Here is a 25,728-nt window from a genome sequence, read left to right on the forward strand (position 1 = left end):
CCTGGTCCCGCACACATTATTTCCAATTCAAAATACCAATTGGATAAAAAAGCCAAAAGACCATAAAATCCACCGAATATTGATATAAGAATAATAAATGATTTACTCTTTCATTAACTTTTGTCACACTCGTGGTTTTTAAATACCATAGTTTACGGGAACGAAAACTACTTTTATACTTCTCATTTGTTTTGAAAATCATGGCGGACTCCAGCGAAATTTCGACGAATGTTGATGTTGAAATGAAAGGGCAAGATAGCGAAGAAGAAGGTGAAAATAATGACGAACAGATGAAAAGTAACGAGGACTCGGCTTCAGATAGTGGATCGGAAAGCGACAACGAACAAAATGAGCGACACATAGCAGAACTCGAGAAACAGGTCACTTGCCGACACTCGACTTTCCTTTCTAATCTTACATGTAGAATTAGATAGATAGATAGACAGGTCTATTTTGAACGAATATCAACATGATATTATGCAATACAAAACAATAAATAACGAGCACTTAAATACATGTAGTACAACTACACTACGGTTTTTCACATTTACAGATAATATTAATATGGCCATTATGGGATAGGCATTGCCTAAATCAGCGAGCACTGTGAGCTTAACCATACATGTACCATCAGTGCGAGACTCATAAAAAATAATAAAGGACATTACATTGAGGGGGCAACCTGGTTGAAAATGTTTGCTTCGCAAGTGCAATATTTTCATTTATATTTAAGCAGCAAACAAAATCAGTATTTCTATTTGAAATTCCAACCCCATACCCCCCTTTCCTTTCGCTTTAAAAATGGTCAATAACTTTATAGCACCTCGTAATACTTTACATTTTTTATCCCTTAAGGGCATCTCTAGCAACATCCATTTCAGTTATGGCATGTCAGATCAATCTGTACATGTACAGATACCGGAAATATTACAGTTCTCCACGGATGGTGGGAGTATTTTACACATATCATGTGACGTAAACAAAATTCAGACGACAGCTCCAAATATTCCAAACAAGAAAATGATTGCCTTTCCTATCATAGAAAAGCTATGCTTCGATTTTGATAATATTATCGGAGTTATATTTTTTTCTAAGGCGAGTTAGGTTCTTTACAACAGCAACAGTGTAACAGCAGAGATACACGTATGTACGTCCACGTGTTTCACGAAGTTTTTAAAAACATAACATTCACTTCTTTAGGTAGGTAAAACAAATTAGAAAAAGACTTGAAAACTATCAGATAAGATGAATTAATTTTTACTGAAATATAATCTTAACCTATATTTTTTTATTTGTTTGATTGTAGGAAATGATGAATTTTCTCCGTAAGGACAGTCACTTTTTCCCTTAGTGTATTGGGGGAACCTTAAGGAAAATTAAGATAGTACATGTAATAACCGTAGAGCTCACACCGCTTCACGGTGCTTGTTAAAATTACAATGTACAGACTTAAATTATACTTGAGTGATGGGTGACAGACCTTTTTCAAGTTATCCAAATAAATGTAGATATACCTGAAATGCTTCTATGATACATGTATTATTTTAAAATTCTATGTAGTAATCGAACTGAGTTTCTGTTCCCTTGGCTCCCATGGCAATGCATCCTAATCTTTCCCCTGTTGACCCTAGTTGATCTCAATATAATTTAAGAACTATTCTAGAATGGAAGTGATTGTGAAAATCATTTATAAAACTTATGGTTATGTTTTAACACAAAGCCAAAGAAGTTGATATTTGACCTTGGAAAGCCCATAAAAGCCAGAAAGCTTTTTAGTCCCCTACCGGCTTTAGCCAGGGGAACTTTTTATTTGCACTCTGTCTGTCTGTCTGTCTGTCTGTCAGTCCAGAAAAAATTGAAGTTTTCCACACTTTCTTTCTAAACACTTGCAGATGTTGAGCTGATTTTTTGTATGTGAGTCAATCTTGATGAGTTACGGATCATGTTCATGATTTGTTCAGCTTCGCTGATTTTTGTTTGTGTTATTGCCCTTGAACTTTAATAAAAAATTTACTGAAATTTAAGTTTTCCACAGTTGTTTTCTTAATGCTTGCAGATATTGAGTTGATTTTTATTATGTGAGTCTACCCTGATGAGTTACACATCAAGTTTAGGTTTGGTTCTGCTTTGCTGATTCTTTTAGTTATGGCCCATAAATTTACTGTAATTGAAGTTTTCAGCACCTTTTTCTAAACACTTCCAGATATTGAGCCGAGTTTTGGTATGTGAGTCTTAACTTGATGAGTTACAGATCAAGTTTACATTTTGTTCCACTATGCTGATTTTTTCCAAAATTACCAACTTTCAGTTTTACTGGCTATACCAAAGTTTCAATTTTATGCACTTTTTTCTAAAGGCTTAGATATTAAGTTGTCTTTTTGACAAATCAGTCAACTGTTATTTGAAACCTAATCTGTTAAATGGATTTGAACATCTTTCTGGTCTTTTTCCATATCCCTTCCTCTGTTCAAATTCAAAGTCATTTCCTTAGTTTGTCATTTATACTTGATGATCCAAGGTAGTATTTGGGTCAGTGATATAAACAGCCAGTAGGGGATTATGTATTGTTTTACAATTATCTCAAAATGCTTGTTTTCCAATGGGGTCCATAGGGTACAAAAATAAAACAAGAACCAGTGCAAGGTTTGGGCAGACTAATGTCTAGATAAGAGCTCAAATCCAAATAAAAATCCAAAGGCTGATTGTCAACCACTTTAATGTATTTTTCCATGATAGTCATTAGAGATAGTTTCTTTACCTCTTTTAGTTAAGTAATTGGAGCTTAATTATTTTTCTGTAATATCGTCCAGCTACCTGTTTTGACACAGACCTAATATGGTGCACAGAACTTAATTCTTCAATTACAAAAATCATTAATTTTTACTGCCTGAGATTCTGGAACTATCGGTATAGGTCATATAATAACCAAGAAACTATAATGGCAATATGATCACTGAGAAAAAAATATTTTTACTTTAACTCAGCAAAAAGTGCATTTCCAATTAGGGCCTAATATATATTACTTTTTTTATGATAATTAATTAACATTGAACATCAAATCATTTGTTTTAGATTTCAAAGAATCCTTACTTGTATGATGTTCATGTGGAGCTGATTAAACTTTTAAAAGAACAAGGAGAGCTAGATCATCTTAGAAATGCAAGACAGAAGATGTGTGATTTTTTTCCTTTGTCTGAAGGTACATTTGTCTTGCATACATGTATACAGTAAAATTTAGTAGTTACTGCTTGAATTTATTATGCTATTTTATCATTTTGGGTATAAGTGCTAATATAACATTTGAAATGCTGAGAAAAATCCTACAAATTTCCATAATGACAGTGTTCTAGGATTTTTCAGAAATTGAGGTTTCCTTGGGGAAAATCCATATAAAATCAACTTTCCCACAGTCAATGACTGCTTTTCTAATAAAACAAATCCTTACAGCGTATGAAGTTTTCAACTTGCCATGGAAAAGTGTAACTAAGTACCTAATTTTCCCTGACCCAAATTTTACTTGCCCCGTGTAACGGGAAAAAGGAATCCTAGAACACTGAATGAGTAATAATAACTTTGTTTTATTTATTTAACCTTGTGCTGGTTAAATGTAGACATGATTTTCTTTCCTTTTAAAATGCAGTTCCGATTTTTTCATTTAGAATTTTACAGTTATTACCTTAGTTTTAAACTGTATGGAAATTCAATTGTTCCAATTGTGGATTTCCATTTTTTATCAGTTGAGTAACAACATGTCTTAATGTCTAAAGCTTGGCTGATCTTTGTATTTTTTGTTGTTGTTTATATTTTAGATTTATGGTTAGATTGGCTAAAGGATGAAACTACACTAATTGAAACAGATGACGACAGGAAGAAAGTAGAAGATCTGTTTCAGAGAGCTGTTAAAGATTACCTCTGTATGTGTATTGGTCTTGTTTAAAGATTACCTCTGTTTGTGTGTAGGCCCTGTTCAAATTAGTGGTGGTTTGAGGTCCAGGGTCCTCAATATTTGACCTTTGACTTTTGAGATTCCGTTCACATAGGTCTTGGACCTTCAATCCTATTCCTAGACATTTAAGTGAAGACTTTTTCGTATTAAGTGGAACATTTTTTTACATTTTTCTTTAACTTGAAGAGGTCAAGGTCCTCCCACTCTGTAAAGTAAATTTGGATCCTGAGTGTATTGATATGGCCAATGAAAGTAAAATATTTTGTTTTTATAGAAATTCATAGATACAGATGTATTTTTACATGTCAGCCTGTCTGCCATCATTGTAGATATAGGAGAACAGTCTCAAAAGGAGATTTTTGCTCTAACAAAAGTAGAGGCTGTTCTGTGACAAGTTTTGTCTGTATGTACATGTATCTCTTGTGTTTAATACTTACTACACTATGAATTGAGATCCACCTGTTAGCCTTACATTAATGATTGGTTCAAAGATCCACCTGTAAGCCTTACATTAATAACTGGTTCAAAGATCCACCTGTAAGCCTTACATTAATGACTGGTTCAAAGAACGACTTGTGAGCCTTACATTAATGACTGGTTCAGAGATTGACCTGTAAGCCTTACATTAATGACTGGTTCAAAGATCCACCTGTAAGCCTTACATTAATGACTGGTTCAAAGATCCACCTGTAAGCCTTACATTAATGTCTGGTTCAAAGGTTGACCTGTAAGCCTTACATTAATGACTGGTTCAAAGGTCGACCTGTAAGCCTTACATTAATGACTGGTTCAAAGAACGACTTGTGAGCCTTACATTAATGACTGGTTCAGAGATTGACCTGTAAGCCTTACATTAATTACTGGTTCAAAGATCCACCTGTAAGCCTTACATTAATGACTGGTTCAAAGAACAACATGTAAGCCTTACATTAATGACTGGTTCAAAGAACGACGTGTAAGCCTTACATTAATGATTGGTTCAAAGAACAACCTGCAAGCCTTACATTAATGACTGGTTCAAAGATCGACCTGTGAGCCTTACATTAATGACTGATTCCAAACAATTTGTAGTACAATTGTTTGATATAAAATAAACTTTATGTCATGTTTTATTTTGCAGCTGTCAAGATATGGTTAGAATATATCCAGTTTTCTATTGGTGGCATGGCATCACAAGATGGTATCAGTAAAATCAGAGAAGTCTGTGAGAAAGCCTTATCTGCTGCAGGTCTCCATGTTACACAAGGATCATGTCTGTGGGAGGCATACAGAGAGTTTGAAAATGCTATACTCATGGGTACAATGGTAACCATTTTCATTTTTTATACACCCACTTTGAGGTGGGGGGTATACTTGTATATTGATATTCAGTCTCATAAAGTATTGAACCAATATTAATCAAACTTTGCACAGTGTTTAAGTACATACTGAACATGTGCACTTGCTATAAGGGGGAATTTGACAAATGCTATATTGGGGGGAATTTGACAAATTTTTATATGAAATTTTACTTATTGGACTTAGCCATTTTATCAGCAGTATATACTATCTTCAGTTTATATTTTAGGTAAATTGCATTCCATACTGTACTTGTTTAACTTGCTTATGATATATATGTGCTGACAAAAATATTACAATGGCACAAATCCAGACGTGTTATCTTGTTTTATCTACAGCCAGCTCCAGGTCAAGTTGCCACAAAACAACAGGAAGCCGATTTTGATGTACAACATAAAAAAATGATGTCACTGTTCAAAAGACAGCTCTCCCTGCCTTTAAATGGTAAGATTTAAATTTGTCTCAAATGTTGTTTTGAAATAAAACACCTCTGGTATGAGTAGAATGTGTAACACCTACAGCTGACAAACCAGGGTAATATTATGATTTCTGACCTTAATTGATCTCATTAAATTATTTTTGTCTTTGGCATAATTGTTGAAAGAAGGATACATCATATATCAATATTTGCAATGCAACATATAATTTCCATGTTTTGAACCAAATTAACAATTATTTATGAAAAAACATATGTTTAGGACTAATTAATAAATTCATTTAAAAACATGTAAATAAGAATCATAGGATAAGTATGTGTTATCCATGTAGGACTTCAAGTACAAAAAGAGTATGGTTATTGTATGATGTTGGAAAAATATATTTTCATTGATTTTTATATGCATATAAACATGTATTTCTATATTTGTCCTAAACATACATGTTTGTTGCAGTTTTCTTTTGTAGAAGAAGATTATTTTAAAGCCAATGAATTCTTTCATTAATTCCTTTTCAGATATGGAAGAGACTTTTGCAGAGTATAAAGAATGGCTACAAGATGAAATTGACAAACAGCTGAAACAACAGTTTGACAAGGCTTTGGACAAATACAAAAAATTATTACCATTTGAAAATGATATTGTATGTTAAATTAATATTTTTAAAATGAAACAAAATACTATTCAGTTGTATAACCTGGGTAGCAAATCTTCAATGAATAATATTTGTACTTAATTATAGCAAATTCCCTTTGAATGATAAAACTAGTAACATATACTGTGTCTGTACTAGAAATATTATGATATTAACTTAATAACTTCTATAAATCATGCAGACAATAAGTTTACCACATCTGTTTTGACATATCCCTAAGTACTCCATACTGAAGACCTTTTGGTGATCAGTGTAAGTTTTTACTATATTGATAAAGGTTATACGATGGTGAGTTTGTTGCAATTCACCATATCTATTCTTTCTTTTTCTCTGTATAAAAATCAATGAAACAATATTTTACAGTATCTATGGTTGAAATAACAAATAAAAACAGCAGGCATATACTAGCTTTATCATGCATGGTCATTGGATGAACCCACACAGCATGTTGGTAGATCAAGTATCAGAAAAAATCGTATTTCATTATATATATAACTTTAATATTTGTTGATAAGGTCTTTTGTGCTTATCAAAATAATTTTAAAAAATTGTAATATACGTCACTGTTAATCAAAATTCAAACATTTTAAGACAAACGAATATGCATCGAGTTAAGCATGCTTGAGATAAAAATAATATCCAAGTTAATTATTTAAGGGGAGATAATTCACTATTAATATTTGAAATAAAAAAACATCTAAGTTAATTGATGTACCTTATTATAGCAGTTGTTATATTTTTTAGTTATCTAAGGAAGACAAAGCAGAAAAGAAGAGTGTATATTTAGAGTACATTGAGTATGAGAAATCCCACGGTACAGCCTCTCGTGTCATTAGTTTGTATGAACGTTTGATCTGTGAATATTGTCTTGATGACGATGTTTGGATCAAGTATACTAATTATTTAGTAAGCACCATCTTTTTTTATCCTTTTTATGTATTTATAGATTGCTCAGGTCTTGATGAAATGATTTTGTGTCCTTTGGAATCATTTTAATAGTTTTAGATTAGGATTTTTAGGGTAATTCTTTTGTTTAAATGTGTCTATAACATTCTAAATTGTTCTATGTTTGACCTCTGCTGCCCTTTCAAGCTATACTTGAGAAGCATTTTAACATGTGAGAGTTGAGAGCAATTTAGATTAGTTTCTACATTTTTATACCCAATGGAATTAAGTAAGCAGAGGGTATAATGTTTTAAGTGTCTATCAGTCTGTCTGTCTGTCTGTCTGTCTGTCTGTTTGTCCTTCAGTCCTCTTTTTGTCAACATGGCTCCCTTCAAACTACTAAACAATATATTACAAAACTTTGTATGTTGTATTTTTCAGAATTTCCTTTTAAATGATGATACATTATGTATACCAGCCTACGAGCGGTCAGTACGGAACTGTCCATGGTGTTCTCAGCTGTGGAGTGACTATATTCTGATGTTAGAAAGATCTAAAAAGTCACGACAAGAAATCAAAGGTACTTACATTTGCTTATGGCTGCCTGCATGATTATGTCGGATTTTAAATTTTATTAGAGGTGTTAAATATGTCCGTTTTATAACCACACCAGGATTTAATATGTTCTGATTTGCTTGTATTGTCGTTTAATCCACATAAGTTGGCTTGAGGTTTCTTGGAATTTAAGAATAGTATAAAAATTAGACTACTGTAGGATACTGATTTTGTGGTTTTCAAGGTGGCGTGAAACCATGAATTCAAATTTTTAGTGAATTGTAAATTTTGCTGTGAAAATGCTCTATTACTTACCAAAGAATCCATAGGCTGACAAAATTTTTACAAACCATGAAAATTGATACAAGAAAAGAACCACTTTTTGTTTAGCATACTATTTTCACAATGTACTACTTTTCACAGTTGACAGATGAGTACAAGGAAATAGTACCCACAAAATCAATTTCGAATGCTATGAAATGCTTACCATCATTTAATTAGTGAATATTGAAACCCACAAATATGTTCACTTTGCTATTTTATTGTTTTAAAAAATGGTTAGTGTTTCATTGTGCTATAAATCAATTTCCTGGGGAATATTTTTAACTTTCATGTGTTGACTGTGAAAATAATGAAAATTTGTTCACTGTGAAAATTAATATATTTATAGTAATATCATGTGGCAAAATGTTTTCATGTTATTTTTTTTATAAATAAATGTATATATCTGTAAAAAGTGAACATACATGCATATGTACCATGTAGATGTGTCTGTACATTACCTTTTGACACCTGTTGATTTATTTATTGTTTTTTTGTTTTTTTTTGGTATTTTAGAAACAGTAGACAGAGCACTGTCATGTGGGTTTTCTGAAGGAGGAAGTTATTTACAGATATGGTCAACATATTGTGATTATCTACGCAGAAGGATAGCATGGGATAAAGGTAAAACAATATCTTGACTCTTATTTAACATATGCATGCAGAAAATTGATGATATATGTTCATAAATGGTACACGATGAGGTTATATTGGGTATTAATTTCCATGGTTTTTATACAACTGCAAAAAGTTTTGGTTGTATAATGGTATGGCACTGTCGTCTGTGTTGTTGTCATTGTCCCTAGACACTTGGTTTTCATGGGATTACTTGAGCATTTTAAAATTTTATAGCAAGGTTCCAAACCACAAAAGGAAGGTTGATACTAAATTTGGGGGATATGACCATAACAAAAATAAGCATTTCATAGAATTTAACTAAACTCCAGTAATAGCATAGTATTTTCTATGATATTGTTTCACAATATTCTATACCACAATGGTCAGACTGGTTTTGATTTTGGATGTTAAGACTTGAAAATTTTAGAATTCAGGGGCCAAAAAGGGGGACCAGAAACAAGCATTTTTTATTTCCAGGCAGTTACTATCCAGAAATCCTTAATGGAACCATTTTTTTATATGATTCCTCAACTTGCTAAACGTGAAGTCAAAAACATAGTAATGACAGCTAGAACTTTTACAGAATCTGTTACAGTTTGATGTGCAGTGTGAAAAAAAGAACTTTAGATTTTCTGAAACTGTAATGGATGAAGGGTAGACATTCACTACATACTTTACAATGTGACAATTTTTTGATAATTGGTTAAATTTTAATTGAAGTAACACAAGTGTGACTTATCTGTAAAATTCATGATAGAAATTGGATCGTCAGTCAAGAATTAGAATATGTATTGGATGGTGACTGAGTGGAATCATTACACCCCTATTTGTCACAAGGCTGTTTCTATAGTAGTAAAATCTAGTGACTACAATGTTTTATTTTGCAATTTAAAAAAATGTTTTTGTCCTTATTTTTAAACTAATAATCTACGGAAGAGAAATATAGTTGAACATTTAAAATGTATGATTTCAGAACATGAGGAAGCTCTGTCACTGTTCAGAGCAAATATTGAGAAGGCAGTAGAACATCTATGTAAGTAATAATATGCTATACACTTTTATTCATGGGGTACTCATGCTGATATTTTCACAATAGACAAATAAGCATGAAAACTATGTAATATCTGCAAAATTGATTTTATCACTTGTAAACACTTATTGTTTTTCAAAACTATGAAATAAATTGAGATCTGCAAATATGTTCCCTTGGCAAGATCATGAAAATCAGAACTCCCAAAAGAACAGAATATTTATATACTGACGTAGACTATTTTAAAAATTTTAGACAGCATACCAGATTCAGATCCTATGGGTAGTTTGAGGCAGTTCTGGGCCAATATTGAGGTAAGTCTTTTCCTTGCAATATAACTGTTTTTATATACCTGTTATATGTCAGAGTAATATGATGACAAATGAAAGTTGCTTTGCCGATAGAAAAAAAAAGACGCTTGTTCGACGGTAATTTTTTTTCAAATTATAGAAAAAAAAACACTCTGCCAAAAGTTCAGAGCGTTAAACTGGAAGTTTATTTTTCTTATAGGCAAAATACTGTAAGAATGTTACTAAAGGGAGAGAACTCTGGAATGAGATTATGACTGAGGGACATGGGAGTGAAGCTGTGATGTGGCTAAACTTTTATCAGTTTGAAAGGTAGTATTCTGTACTGTATAACATACAGCCTCAAGTGTAAGTATAAGTTGGTCTGCCTATAAGTCTGACCCCCATTTTCAATCCAAATTTTTTAACTGATTACACCTGTTTGTTCCGATAACTTCAATAAGCGTTGAAATAAATAATTACAAGCCAGAATGGGGATGTTTTTATGGTGGCAAGTAGTTAAATTCATGTGAATTGTTTTAATATGGCCATTATTTCATTCATTTTTATTTTGATACAACCAATAACGCAAATTAAAATCATAAACATAGTGAACAACAATGAATAAAACAGAAATGATATTCTTACAACTCATTTTTAACATATTTAAGTAAGTTTATAGGTTTTATCTTAAGAAAAAAGAAATACATAAAAAACAATTGTGATAATATAAAATATCCTAAAATATTGATTACTTTTGTCACGAATTATGGTATGTTATATTATCATGTTTTTATTAGATTTTTGGGTTTTTGGCTATATGAGTGTACACAGGTAAAAATCGATACACAAATTGGATGAGTGGGAAATAGGAATAAAATCATAAAAAGCCAGTATTGTGGCAAAATATAGACTAAACAGTAAATATTCTTTTACTGTATCATATTTTAGCAGTATAAGGTAAAGGATGAAGACAGCCTTCCTAAAACTGATGTTTACAGTTTAACTTTAGTGTAATTGGGCTAATCTGACTGTTCAATGTTGGATGTCACACTCATGTCAGTTATCAAGCTTTGGTTATTTTTTAGCTGAAAATTTCTGTTGATAAGCTAGATTTTGTCTATAAGTTGGAACTCTTCCCAGCAATTTAAAATTTAGTCCAAAAAAATCTGACTTATAGGCAAGAATATACAGTAGTTTAAAAAATGTGGGCTTTTCCAGATGTTACTGAAACACAAGAGAATTTATTTTTTTCCTAATATATTAAGATATTTTTTTATCCTGCAAATCTATTAAAAATCAAAATAAAAGTCTGTTAAGAATTTACATCCCAATCTTGTGTAAATCAGGAAATTCAGCACACACAAAACTTTCCACCATGTGTTAAATACCAATATTCCAGAACAGAAGTTTTTTATGCTATGTCATCAGATGCTAGAATATATTGCTTTTCTGTTTGTATGTCAAGGCATGAAGTACATGGATTGCAGTTACTTCATAATGTCAGGCAAAAATTTAACAAAGAAATGTATATAAATTGGTTCATAAAGGATTGTGTTGATTTCCCTTTGAAGTCCATATATTATAAACAAAGAAAGGAACAGTCCAACCATTTCATACGATTTTTTCAGCTTTATGTATTTATTAAGGCCAAGAAGAAGAAAAAATACCTTTTTTCCGCTTACATGCTCAAAAAGCTATGGTCAGTAAATAGGCAATATTTCTATTTTTTCTTTTAAAAGCATTTGACTGGTTAATTTAGTAGACACATTCAGACTTTAACGTAGGAATATGAACGATTTATTTTAATTCAGTTGGATACAATAGTACGTGAAAAATATGTACTTATCCGTACTTTCGGTACATAACCATCTCTTGTAATCGTTTGCAGGAATAAATAATTTTCAGATTTCACTTAAAAATGTACACCCATGGGACGAAAAAAAAATGCATTATTGAATCTTGTCGCATTTATATATTCTGCAAGACAGAATATTTACAAGCATCATATATTAAAAGTCGAAAAGTATTTTTTAACACTGCAATCATCGAGTCACTGCTGCTATTATTTCATGAAAAATGTCGATAGATGTTATTTTATATCAAATACAAATAAATAGTAAATACATAGTAAAAAAAAAAATGCCAGTACTGAGATTCGAACCGGCATCCTCTGCTTCACAGACCTACACGCTAACCACTACGCCATTGCGTCTTATTAACAACTCAAGACGATATATCCACTATTTATACTTTCAGTAAATATAAACATTTTATTATATTTTATATGTGTATTCAAACTACGGCCACTTGTAGGAAATAACATTTAGCGATTTTGTAACTCTTGGACACACTACACCGTAGGGACGAACAACTTGCAATCATGATTTCGGTCGCAAATTTGTCGTCTGCAAAACAGACCCCCCACTCTAACATAAAAAAAAGAATAAAAGGTCTTTTCGGTTGAAATAACCTCCACAAAATGTTCAAAGAAGCTGAGTAATACATGATCAGGATCTTTTCAGAAAATAAAAGATCTTGCAAGAAAAAACGAAAGACCGTGTTTTTGTCCCCACATTAATTCCCCATGAAAATATCCGTTCACCCCATTTTCTATGTCGTATTGGATTATAACGTGCTAAAACTACCTGAATATAGATTCCATAAAATATTAATCAATTCTGGCGGTGAAAATCTTTAATCAGTTAATATTTTAGTCACTTACCAATCAGACGTATATGTTGACATCGCTTCGGAAATGTGCCGTCCCATCACTGATTACGTTCCGATATTATTATGATAGTAAACAAAGTCCATTTTTCAGCTACGTTTTTTAAACTTTTGAGTGTCTCCGCCAACGTGACCCACGATAATGTCTTTTGAATATGATTCTGCATTACGAGACGTGTCCAAAATAATTTTGTTTTCTGTGGGTCACGTTGGCGGAGGCATTTAAAAAAGAAGAAGTTTGTGACAAAAATCGCATATTTGTTCTCATTTTCCGTTTCTATGGTGTTTTGACGTCTTAAAAAGACGATTAAAATACAAGGCATATGACAAAATTGAGGTATTTGGCCATCGTTTTCTTCTTTTAATCTCTATGTTGGTCATAAATTATATTTTCTCAAATAGGGGGGCCAAAAACGGGCCTTAGCGTAGAAAGTCCTTTGCTTGTCAGAAAATGGCCAAAAAACTTCAGGGTAGACGCAAATAATGAGTCAGTATGGTTTATAGTGGAACTGCAGTTTATTGTTTTCAAGCCTGGCACTGCTTTTCTAATTTTGGTATTCTTTCAGGTGTTATGGAGATAATAAACATTGTAGAAAATTGTTACAAAGGGCACTTAACTCTGTATCAGATTGGCCAGAAAGTATTGTAGATGCTTATATCAATTTTGAAAGAGAAGAAGGTATGTTTGGCATTAAATAGTATCATAAGTCAAATTCATGTATGAACTTTTCTATAACTTGTAGCTACTGTTTCATCAGACTTGCTGTACTACTTATATTTCACTTTCAAAATTTCCCCTCTGTGTTCGAAGGGGTTGCATGCTCACCTTGAGTGCTGGAGGTGGTATGTTTGGGCTGAGTCTCACCAATGAAATATTTGCCTTAGGATGTTAAACCAGGATCAATCAATCGAAAACTGCCATCATTTTTTGTGTCTAAAGTATGGGTGTGAGGAAGTTGTAGATACAAAAGTTCTCAACAGGAAAATACAATATTTCATAAAATAATCCTGAAATATATGATATATCTTCCTATTGACCATATGCAACTATCAATATATCAATCCAAATCAAATTTTAACTGTTTATTTTGTTTTATTCAGGTGATTTAGAACAGTATGAAGTTGCCGTACACAAGTGTACTTCACAGATGGACAGAGTGAAAGAAAGACGGAAACTGGTTAGTCTTAGTCTTATTAGCACCCAAATTGTAGTAAAAGAGTTTTAGATATAAACATGATGACCTCAGTCAGGAAAATATGAAGAAACATACTGGAAGCTTAATTGAATTACAACTGTTGAGTTCAAGTTTATTATACATATATGTCTTACTAGCTTAGGCCACAGGCTCAATACCTACGACTACTAAAACACTGGTCCTTAGGTACTGATGAATCAGTGTCACACACCTTAAGACTTGAGAACAATATCTTTATTAACATGAGATCATCCTGTTGAAATTACCACTGATGTGAAATATATTTCCAAGGATTTCACTTAAAACTGATAACAAATCTTACAGCTAGTTGAAATAGACCAGTTCAAATTTCAGTACAAATCCATGTAGGCTTCTGAGTAATCTAGGGAGAAATCTGCCCTATATTATACCAACTTTATTACCAATGAATATCCTTGTTCATTGTTTGGTTTTGGGCATGACAGAGATGAAAAAATTGGAATATACACCATAATAAGGAAAATATTGACACCATTATTATATTTAAATTAAAGGCAGCAGAAAAGGAGGAACAAAAAGGTGCTAAGAAGCAACACAAACAGTTTGACAGGGGAGATAACTTAAAAATTGACAATAAGAAATTAAACAAAGGCAAAAAATGGAAACAAAACAAAAATGAACAAGTTGGACAGGGTGTTGCAGAAGTTGAAGTGAAACCGTATCAGAAGAGAGATGGGAATCAAAGTGGTGGAACACAAGTTATAAATGGTGCTGAATCTTCTGAAAATGGAAGTAAGAGTGTAAAGAGAAAGGTAATGAATATGAAACTTTTATGACTTAGTTGTGTGCTGAAATTTCAGTTCTGTTACAACACTTTAATATAGTTAACTTCAGGAAGTATAGTTGTTCTCCCCTTGTTTGAATGACAATTATCTGATGAGTTGTTTCCCCTTGATTGAATGACCATTAACTGATGAGTTGTTTCCCCTGATTGAATGACCATTAACTGATGAGTTGTCTTCCCTTGATTGAATGACCATTGGTCTCACTAACCACTTCTAACATTTCCATTACTTTACATGTTAAAAAAAGTAATTTTCAAAGTCTCAATGTGAATTTCCAGGACAAACGACATCTTAAAGTTGCATATCGTTGCAAAGCTTGGAAAATAAGGCTTCCAAAATCATTATGCTAATGGTACGATGATAGTAGAAATTCTTCACAAAATTTACTTGAATAAATAATACTGAAAATCCAATTTTTTACCTGTTCTGCTAACTGACAGCATGGAGGCAAATTACTCACACATGTAAACAATATTCATACACTTTCGTAGTCAATTACATATATGATATTAAAGTACACATTCTCAGCTTCATTTTGACTACTTTTAATCATAATACACACAAATAATGCACTTACAATGCATATGTCTAGGTTCAGTGTGTTTTTGGTACTACATAGGGGGGTGGCCATTTGACCCGGAAGTGGTTAGTGAGACCATTACCTGATGAGTTGTCTTCTCTTGATAGACTGACCATTATCTGATGAGTTTTCTCCCCTTGATTGAATTACCATTACCAGATGAACTGCTTAAGGTTGTTAATTTCACAACTGACAAGAATATTTAAACAGTTTGTAGGTACAGTAGATTCCGCTTAATTGCATAGCCTATTTGCCAGTAAAAATTATGCAAATAACCGGGCTATTCCTATAACCGAAATTACGATTTTACCGGAAGTGTGAGTTCAGGTAAGACGACGATACTGTGGATCAACCAGGGATATCACTGTTCAACATTTCTGATCTGGTATTTAATTGTTATAGACCTTCTCATTGTATTGTTCTTTTATCAATAAATAATAATATATATTGTGTTTGTCTTGTTTATTGACCTTCTTTACGCTGTGTGTATTTTTAAGTAAAACCACGTGTTTCTCATCTATAAATAGCCAAGTAATTTCCTGACCTTTCTACGAAAGCAAATCCCATATTTCATATTTCAGCCAGGATTCAGTGTAATATTCATCAATGTTTGCAGTTTTTGGGCTTTTGAAATGGTCTGTGTGTTTTTATTCCTCTGTTCATTGTACACTGATAGTTGTGTATTATACGCGTCATTGACCTCGATATATTCCTATGAAGAGTGGATAGTATGGGGCACCTTAGGGTAGTTGAATTTCATTAGACATTGTACTGAATGAATGACTTTTAATTTTCGTATGATATTTATGCCTAGTAACCCAAGCTCACTCAAAACTGTTCAGCTCATTAAAGAAAATTAAATTTACATTGATAATCATTTGTAGTCGGAAGAATTTAAATAGGGACAAAAAATACCCCAAGCCGAACCTCAAGCCGCATCATAAGGTGATGTTCGGCATGTCGTCAGAAGTCATTGTTCACCTAGGTGCTTGTTTATTTTAATGTAATTAGAAATCATTTATATTGTCTTTTATGTCCATGATTTTTTTAATCCATTATTAACACCTCCTGATTGATGATAATCTAGTTTTTACAACAATAAATATGATTGACATATTTATGACCCGAAGGCTTAAAATAGAATTTGGGAAAACCTGTCTTTACCTGGACAAGGCAAAATTCTCTATGCAATAAACCGAAATGCACCTCCAAGGCCTATGCAAATAAGCGATTTTTTCCCTAATAGAATAATAGGAAATGGTTTTGTGCAGGAGAGAATTATGCTAATAACCGAAATATGCAATAAAGCGATATGCGATTAAGTGGAGTCGACTGTACTTAAATCTAAGTTGGATAGAAAGTTTACATCTCTTTGTTATTTGTCCAGAATGAAGTTCATCCGGTGATTATCATTCAATCAAAGGACGACTAACTCCTTGAAGTTAACTTTATTAATTGCTCTTAGCATTTAATGTCATTGTAGTAACATTGTTTGCATTCCTAATTAATGTCATAACTTACATGAAGAAAAAGTACTTTTCATGAAAAAAAAAAGATTTTAAGAAAACTTACACACTTAGTCAAAATTAGAATTACCCTGTTAGAAAAAAAATCAATAGCCGATAAACATTCTGGAAGAAAAGATTACCGTAACCTGTAAAATGTTCTTTTTATTGAACACGGTGATTTTCATTTACAGGCTGATGAAGGTCCAGAATTCAAAGTTCCAGTTGCCCCACCACCTGGTTTTAAGGGTCAGAAGTCAAAGAATGTTGCCCCTCCTCCAGGGTTCAAAGTTCAAAAGTCAAAGGTTGCACCTCCTCCTGGATTCAAAGGTGAGACAGAAAATGATGTGGAGCCACCTGCTAAAGTTCAGAAGACAGGTATGCAATTACAATATTTTCGATTTAGAAATAATTAATCTATATACTATTTTGGATCTATTACAAATACTGTAATTAAGAAAGTATTGCATGTACACGTTTATTATGTGTTAAATGTGTGTATTTATATAATTGATTTCAATTAGCCGTTAAATCATCACCTAAACATTTTTAAATGAGTGTTTTGTCTTGAAGCAACAGCAAATGAAAAGAGAGTGTGCGGGTGCTAAATATGGGGTTGTACAGACATATACTATTTGAGGATATGAAGACGTCCTATTAGAATTAACATGAAAATTAGTACTCTTGAATAAAATTACTTTCACAGTATATACTGCAGTGAAACCTCTCTAAGTCAAACCCCTCTAGGACAGAATGTTTTGTGCACTTTAGACAGGTGCTTATTTACACAGGTTTGAAAGATTTGTCTGCTATAAGGAGACATCGAGGATGTTTTATTCAATTCAGAAATGTTACACTGGATAGGGACTTTGGTATTTTATGGCAGAATTTGTTATTAAAAATGTATATTTACCATACGAGTATTGTTATAGGGTTTGTAAGTCTTGTTCTAGTTTCACTTTCCCTTCTGGAATTTCCGATGTAGAACGTATTAAAATCTGAAGACCAATCTGCATTGTATTGGTTACTTCCAGGAAATCAAAATACTGCATCACAATGCAGAATCTTCTGTTTTACGCTTTTCTTTACATTTTTATCCTGTGGAACTAGATATTTGTCATTTTTATCAGTATTTTTACACAAAAAAGATATTTTGCTTTTTAAATTGAACTCAATGCTATGTTAATAATGAATTTCTATGCATTTGAATGGTAGACAAGGACTCATTCTCATGAAACCATGGAGTCACCTGACAAGACTTACATACCCTGTAGGAACATTGCATGATGACATGAAAGGATTATTAAATGTTATAAAAGCATAACATGACCATGTAAAAGGGATGTTACATGATGATGTTTCTTGACAATGTTATAGGAAGGTTAAATGACAACGTTACGGAACATTACATGATGATGTTTGTGGAATGTTACACGTCAACGTTATAGGAACGTTATGTGAAAACATAGGACAGTTTTGTGACGACGTTATGGGAACACTACATGAAAACATTAAAGGAATGTTATATGCCAATGTTACGGGAACATTATATGAAAACATTATAGGAATGTTTCTTGACATTGTTATAGGAATGTTATATGACAGTGTTATGACAATGTTATGGGAAGGTTATATGAAAACATAGGAATGTTACATAACAGCCTTATAAAAACAATGTTTGAGGACGTTATGGGAATCTTTTATGAAAATGACATGCGAATGTTTCATGACGACGTTATAGGAAAATTATATGGAGACTTTACAGGTTATGGGAACGTTACGAGAAAATCATGTATATAGGAACATTTCATGACAATGTTATAGGAATGTTACTTTGTTTTTTTTTTCTTTCTGAAAGATTGAACTTGTAGCAATTTTTATTTTATTATGCGATAAACATACAAAAATTGTGTACTAAGTTTATTTAGGTTTTTTTTTTAGAATCACATGACCAAGAGCATGTGGGTGGTGGAGACACAGGTCACATGACACATGATAAAAGTTCATGTACAGCATTCGTCAGTAACTTATCCTACGATCTAGACGAAGATAAAATAAAGGAAGTTTTCTCAAAGGTATGATAAAATAATTGTCTCAGTAGTCTAATGTGCTTGCCTGGAGTGTTTATTTGAAAGTATTTTCCAGTAACCATTTTTGCCCAGTATTTGATAGCCCTAAGTTTTATACTTATTTCAAGTGCGTATCTTCCCATTTAACTATGCTCATGCAGATTTTTTCATCTTCATCATAATTCATGGCTTTGCTCCAAACTAAAAACTTCAGATATGATTGTGGTTGCCTTATTTCCCTAGCTTATGATACTTGTATATTGAAAAAAAAATGGACATGACAGTGAATGAAAACATTATTTGACTATTAGGAGGTATGTCATAATCTGTTTTTGACAGTTGCAATATGATTATTAAATATACTTGGTTTTGGTTGTTTTTTTTTCAGCCTCATGTAAGAAAATCATTATTTGGTGTTCTGTGTGAAACTTCGTTATCGTAAGTTTGCATGTATTATCTGACGTAAATTTCACCTCAAAATCTAATATTTACTATCAATGATGCTTGTCATGTTTTATGCTCCAATTTATTTTTTGTAACATTTCAGTATGGGGAGATAGTTGAAGTCAGACTGGTTAAGACTTACAAGGGAAAATCAAAAGGCTATGCCTATGTGGAGTTTAAAGATGAGGTTAGATATTACAGTGAAACCCGTTCACAACAGTCCACTCTCTAAACCAACCATGATAGGGTGAAATTCCATGAAGGGCTGATCCTGAAAATTAGGGGGGTGGGTAAAAGGCCCAAATTTCTATGTAGTCAATTTAAATTACTTCCATTTGTCTCTGCCAGTACCAGGCAAAATGAAATGATTTATATTCATTATGTTGTAATATAAGGAAAATGGGTATGGTGAATATGTCAAAGAGACAACAAACCCAGTGGGATGAAAAAATATCAGCTTAAGGCCACCCATGGTTCTTAAATGAACAACAAAGAAACCCTCACACCACTGGGCAGGCTGTATATTTTCAATTGTGCAACCCTCAAAATTCATCTTAAATAATGTTGATATGATTTGAAAGAAGTAGCATTATAAGTTTAACATTGCATTTAGCCATGAAAAAATAATATCATTTTTTTGTACTTTCAGTTGAGCGTGATAGAAGCATTGAAGTTTGACAGAAGCTTAGTGGAAGGACGACCTGTTTATGTCTCAAAGTGTGAAGAAAAATCAGCCAGAAAACCACAGTTTAAGGTAGACCAATTAAAACATTGTTTCCTCTACAATTTGGTAGCAATTTCTCGGAAACTACTGGATCAAATTTCATAAATTTTGTGGGTAGTGAGGATACGATATGTAGTGTGCGTATTACTAGGAATAAAGATTTAAACTTAACACACCACTCTCAAATTTGTCACAGGTACAAGGTTACATATCCATCAGTCAATTCAAACACAAGTACAAGGTTACATATCCATCAGTCAATTCAAACACAGGTACAAGGTTACATATCCATCAGTCAATTCAAACACAGGTACAAGGTTACATATCCGTCAGTCAATTCAAATACTTTCTTTGAATTTTGATGAAACTGCAGTGGAAAATATTTATTGTAAGGGGATAATCTACTTTCATTAAACTAAAACTAACTGAGCCTGCTCACTGCTTTCACTGCTTTCATTTTTGTCTTTTTGTATATTACAGTTTTCTACAGATATGGAAAAGAACAAGTTGTTTATAAAGAATTTACCATTTACATGCACTAAAGAGGCTTTATCTAACATCTTCTCACAGGTATTATATGATAGAGCGGATTGCATGTTTCATTATAAATGATATTAGTGATTTAATTCAATATTTTGTTATCATTTGATGGGCGTTACTGTTAAGATTTTAGACTGTACAGCCCACATTGAAGGCACCATTGATAGTAGTGATCTTATAAATTTGATCTTATCATTCGGTACAACTGGTCCTTTCATTAAAACAATTCTAGAGATTGAAGCCTAGCTATTTACTGATAGAGTTTGGTTTAGCAAGGCAACTTGCATTTGTGCTCTGGTAGATAATTTATCAAAGAAAGTGCATAAGGGATCAAGATAAATATATTTGAGGTTTGCTCAGACCTCTTTTCAATTAAATACATGAATCATCGATTTTTTTAAGGCTATTTGATTGGCCTGTTATCCCTAACACACATTCTGACATGTAATATTTAGAGTTTGTAGAAAAACTATTTTCCATGAGGTACACATTTCCGTGGTTTTTTTTTTTTTTTTTGTTTTGGTTTTTTTTTGTTTTTTTGGTTTGGCCATATGACTAATTCAAGTTTCCAATTTCCTATACAATTTTTACTGAAAACTTTGATCCCGTAATGATTAAACATATTCCAAAATCCACAATCCAATGAAATTTTGATAAACCACTGAAATTGAAATCCATTGATAGAAGAACCATTACAGTATTTTATAAGCTAGCATTATATAGAGAAGTGAAATTGAAGATTTAAGCAGATAGACCTAGGGTAAGGAACATAACTCTTAAAATCAGTGATATGTTTGTATCATATTCAATTTCATGAAGGCCTTTCAATCTGTCATTTAAAACAGAATGAAATCAATCCACACGAGATTGATGTAAAGAAACTGAATGCAAACGTTTCAATGATTTGTAAGAGTTATGTCCCTTACCTTAGGTCTACCTCCTTAATTGTAATCAGATTGATCAGTGGTTTATTCGTTGGAATTCTAATAGCATTTGGTCTATTTTAGCATGGGACACTGAAGGATGTTCGTCTGGTGACCTACAGAAATGGTGTTTCTAAAGGCCTGGCTTATGTTGAATATGTAGACGAGGTAAAAATACCATATACTTGTCATGTCTAATTCATGTCATTTGATGATTTCCTTACATTTTTGAAATCCTAAAAGAATGTATTTATACTCTAGAAACAATGTTTGTGGGATATACTCACACAGTCATGTCCATCTGTCTGTTGGTCCATTCTTGTGTCAGAAAAACTTGTAAGTGTAACACCTCCAGAACAGATCTGTAGATTTTATTGAAACTTTATATCATATGTAGTAATGCATAAAAGAGGATGATTATTGTAAAATGCAAGCAAGGGAAGGTAATCAAACTGAAATGTTTCCATATTTAATTGAGAGCAATTTTGGGCAGAAGTCTGCTCATAATTCGTGTTGGTTTTAGAAGTTTTGGAAATCACAGAATGTACTACATGTATTTCATAATTGTGCATTAGGTTGAATTTGTCCTGGAATTTTAGGAATATATATGGAATTATCTTTTAAACCAAATGTCTTTGTATAATTTTGCTGTAGGGAAGGTGCCAACAGATGGCTGCACTGGTGTATATGTTTGTCTGTGTGCCTGTTTGACACACTGCATCTGGCTATTTAGAACAGAGCATGATATTGTAGGCTTGTAATTTAGAACTTTTTTTTCTTTTCACATTTTATTAGCAAAAATTATAAGTGTCATTTTAAAGTTCATTTATGTATCAAGGAAATCATGCTACCAATGTAAAAGATTTATGATGAATGTACAAGATATGTCATTATAATATTGTCCAAAATAAGTAGTGGCTATTGTTCTAAGTTTGTCTATTGCTTTCAGCAATCAGCAGCACAGGCAGTATTAAAGACAGATGGTTTAATGATAGGGGAGCATGCGATATCTGTAGCGATCAGCAATCCACCTCAGAGAAAGATGCCATTAAAAGACGAAGAATTTGTACCTAGTCTTGGAGGTGGCAAGAAAGAAACAGAAACGTTAGTCTTATTTTAAGTATCAGTCTTTTTAAGAATCATACAAATTCTGTAATATGTGATACACCTAAAAAAAAAACATTTTTGTTATTTAAAAGTTACTGTATAGGTTTATATGATGAAATGTATGATTATTCAGTCCAATCTGCCTGCTTGATGGAGATAATCCACATGGAAAATCCAACAGTTTCTATTGTATTTTAGTGACATTTACGAAGTTATCTCCTGTAATATTGTACATTCTTTATCTCCAATGAACAAGGGTTATATGAAAAACCACATGTTAGTTTCTGTTTACTATAATATTTCAAACAAAATATCCAAAATTAAAATATGTACCAGGTAGGCTTTTCAACTATGAATAACATTTTGCATGATTCTTAGCTGAAGTGCTACTTAATGACACAAGATCTTTGAACCTATAGTGAATACTGTCTTAATTGAAGCCTTTAGATCTAGAATTTGCAGAGAATTTGTAGAGTTTGCACTGTTGTTTGGTTTATTCAAGATTCAAAATGCATTTAATTTGATCTGAAGAGACTTAAAATGTGTCTGGTTTTGACAGGTTTTCAGTTTATTTGGGTATTGGTTTAAACAAGTATTACTGTAGGTATAAATAGACATTTTTTCTGTTCTAGGAGGAAATTGTAATGTTCCATTATAAGTACCAGATATGCTATTGTTAAGGACAAATACATGCAAATGATTCATCCTGATGTCTTCCATTGTTCATATGCTGTAGACCATGAAAATTAGCATTCTTTTAATTTTCCCTATTTTTGCTATAAGACCTGTTACACAAAAACAAACTGACATGAATTTTTTCTTGGTTGAGCATTATAATTCGATATGAGGAATGATTTAAAACTGCCCTAAACCAAGAAAAAAATGTTGGCAAGAAAATTTCAGTTTACAGTACATGTATGTTTTAATTGCAATCATCAAAATTTTTGCATTACTGAAGTAGGATTTAAACTGGTCAAAGCTCTAAGATACAGTCCACTATCAGTCTAAAATAACAACATCATAAAAAAACAGCAGTATTTAACCTACAAAATAATTCCTGAATCAATTATCAATGACTTTTATACCATGACCCACATAGTGGCGAAGTTAATGTGATACCGACCGAGAAGTCTCCCAGTTCCCTGACAGTTTCTAGATGATAACTTGAGAACTGATCAGTGAATTTATTTTAAACTTTGTATAGCTATTACGTACCATAAAATACAAGTCAAGTTTAATTTTCAACCAAATCCAAAATGTAGTTTATAAGTTAAGTTATTTTGAGCATTTTGCCACCACCTTTTTTCACCACTTAATGTTCCATTAATTACCTATTTTTCCCTATTAAAATTGTTTCTTAGCTTTGATACACTTCTCAATTTATATATTGTTTCATTCTGAATAGAGTCAGACTGAAATATCATTTAATTCTATTTTTCTTTCTTCGTACAGGCGTGGAAAGGCCAGAACTCAAGTTGCTCTGCTGCCAAGAGCTTTGAAACCATCTGCAACACCTACTGCAGTGAGAGGACCTTCAAAAACAGACTCAAAATCTGATACAAAATCAGAAAGCCACTTATCCACTAATTATCAAGCTTCTGGCAAATCCAATGATGACTTTAGAAAAATGCTTCTTGGAGGCAAATAGTTTTAATAAATCATTAAAAATCATCATGAGTTTTAATTTTGAATTACTTTCATGGTGAAAAAATGTTTCACAGATTTCATATTTTCTTAATTTTCTCCTAAGTGAATCATTTTAACTTCCAGTTTGATGTGAATTGTGATTTCTTCTCCATGTTGCAGGCTAGAAAGTATGATTTTTTGTGCATCTTTTTGTATTTTTGCCAGTCTTCACCTCAGCACTGTTTTAATGAATTTGCTGGCATCTCTTCTTATACCCCCACTCATTAGATTGAGAAATATTGCAATCACTTTGTCCATCTTTCCGTACCTTACCCTTTTCATAACAGTTTTCTCAGCTTCTTTCATGGGAAATGCATATGTATTTAGTATATTGCTTTCGCATGATGACTTATACCATGTCCCTTTATCAGGTTCCTCACTCATCTACGTCCTGTCTATCAATCAACTTAGTAATTTTTTAGGTTGTGCATTATTGAAATTTTTTTAACAGAATTTTCGGCTTCTATTACAGGGAATGCATATTTGGTATATTGCTTTTTCATGATGACTTGTACTGTGTTTCCCTTGTTAGCTTTGACTGAAATAGTTGAGGTGGGGGTATTCTTAGCATGACATAGCATGCAACATTTTGTTTTACTGCTGTTTGAGTTCCCTCAAAAAATTAAAATGGCAGTCCAGGATGCAGGTGCCCCCTGAATAAAATTGAAAATTTTAAATGTTGCATTTTTTATGTTAAAGTGTTGAAAAATACACAGATAGCAATATACTTTAATGAACATTATGCAAATGTGTTAGCAGTGCATTATAAATACAAGTGAACATAACACAATTTTTTCCACATTTCTTGAGTAAACATTTTGGGTGCTGGGCTAAGGATTGAGGATGCAAGAATTGGCAACTGGCCTTATTGTAGTTGTATAGTACAAAATGGATCTGTATGAATCATCTCCCTTTGATATAAACTTTTATACTTTTTAAATTTTGTTAATCAGTGCTGTCTTTCCTTATGACTGATACATTGTATTTCATATTTTATTGACATATCGGCATCATTTTTAAGGATATCGTTTTAAAATGCTTTGGGAAAATGGCATCACACACCCTTAAAGAATTCTTTACTTAAGTTCAGCAAGCTATATAGTTGATGTGGTGTGGAAGTTTTTTTGCCTTAAACTAGACACCAATATTTTTCAATCTGGATTAATTAATAGTCTGAAGAAAATGAGCAACAAAATTATTTATTAAAGCAATCTCATATGATGTTTAATAAATACTGTACTACTGTTTTATTCTTATAAAACTAAAACTTCTTACTGCACTGTACATTTCAAGTTTAATTCAGGAATAGCATTAGGCCAAATAAATTATAC

At 32.3% G+C, this 25,728-nt stretch overlaps 1 protein-coding gene across 1 annotated transcript; it reads left to right on the forward strand.

The window, feature by feature from the left end:
• Positions 1-9: 9 nt before the first annotated feature.
• LOC148606413 (spliceosome associated factor 3, U4/U6 recycling protein-like) lies at positions 10-24,382 on the forward strand. The gene is made up of 23 exons (XM_088546221.1): positions 10-380; positions 3,073-3,199; positions 3,810-3,914; positions 5,067-5,251; positions 5,623-5,728; positions 6,237-6,361; positions 7,118-7,279; positions 7,700-7,838; positions 8,651-8,758; positions 9,726-9,785; positions 10,038-10,096; positions 10,293-10,402; positions 13,366-13,478; positions 13,901-13,977; positions 14,529-14,786; positions 17,099-17,282; positions 18,846-18,979; positions 19,521-19,604; positions 20,067-20,171; positions 20,622-20,711; positions 21,689-21,772; positions 22,554-22,708; positions 24,164-24,382. Exons 1-23 carry the CDS (start codon positions 201-203, stop codon positions 24,357-24,359), a joined length of 2,946 nt encoding a protein of 981 aa, XP_088402347.1. The 5' UTR covers positions 10-200; the 3' UTR covers positions 24,360-24,382.
• Positions 24,383-25,728: the final 1,346 nt, after the last annotated feature.

The sequence above is a fragment of the Perna viridis genome, chromosome 9, assembly GCF_037379345.1.
Source record: "Perna viridis isolate PV_CMFRI_1.1 ecotype Kerala chromosome 9, ASM3737934v1, whole genome shotgun sequence".
NCBI lineage: Eukaryota > Metazoa > Mollusca > Bivalvia > Mytilida > Mytilidae > Perna > Perna viridis.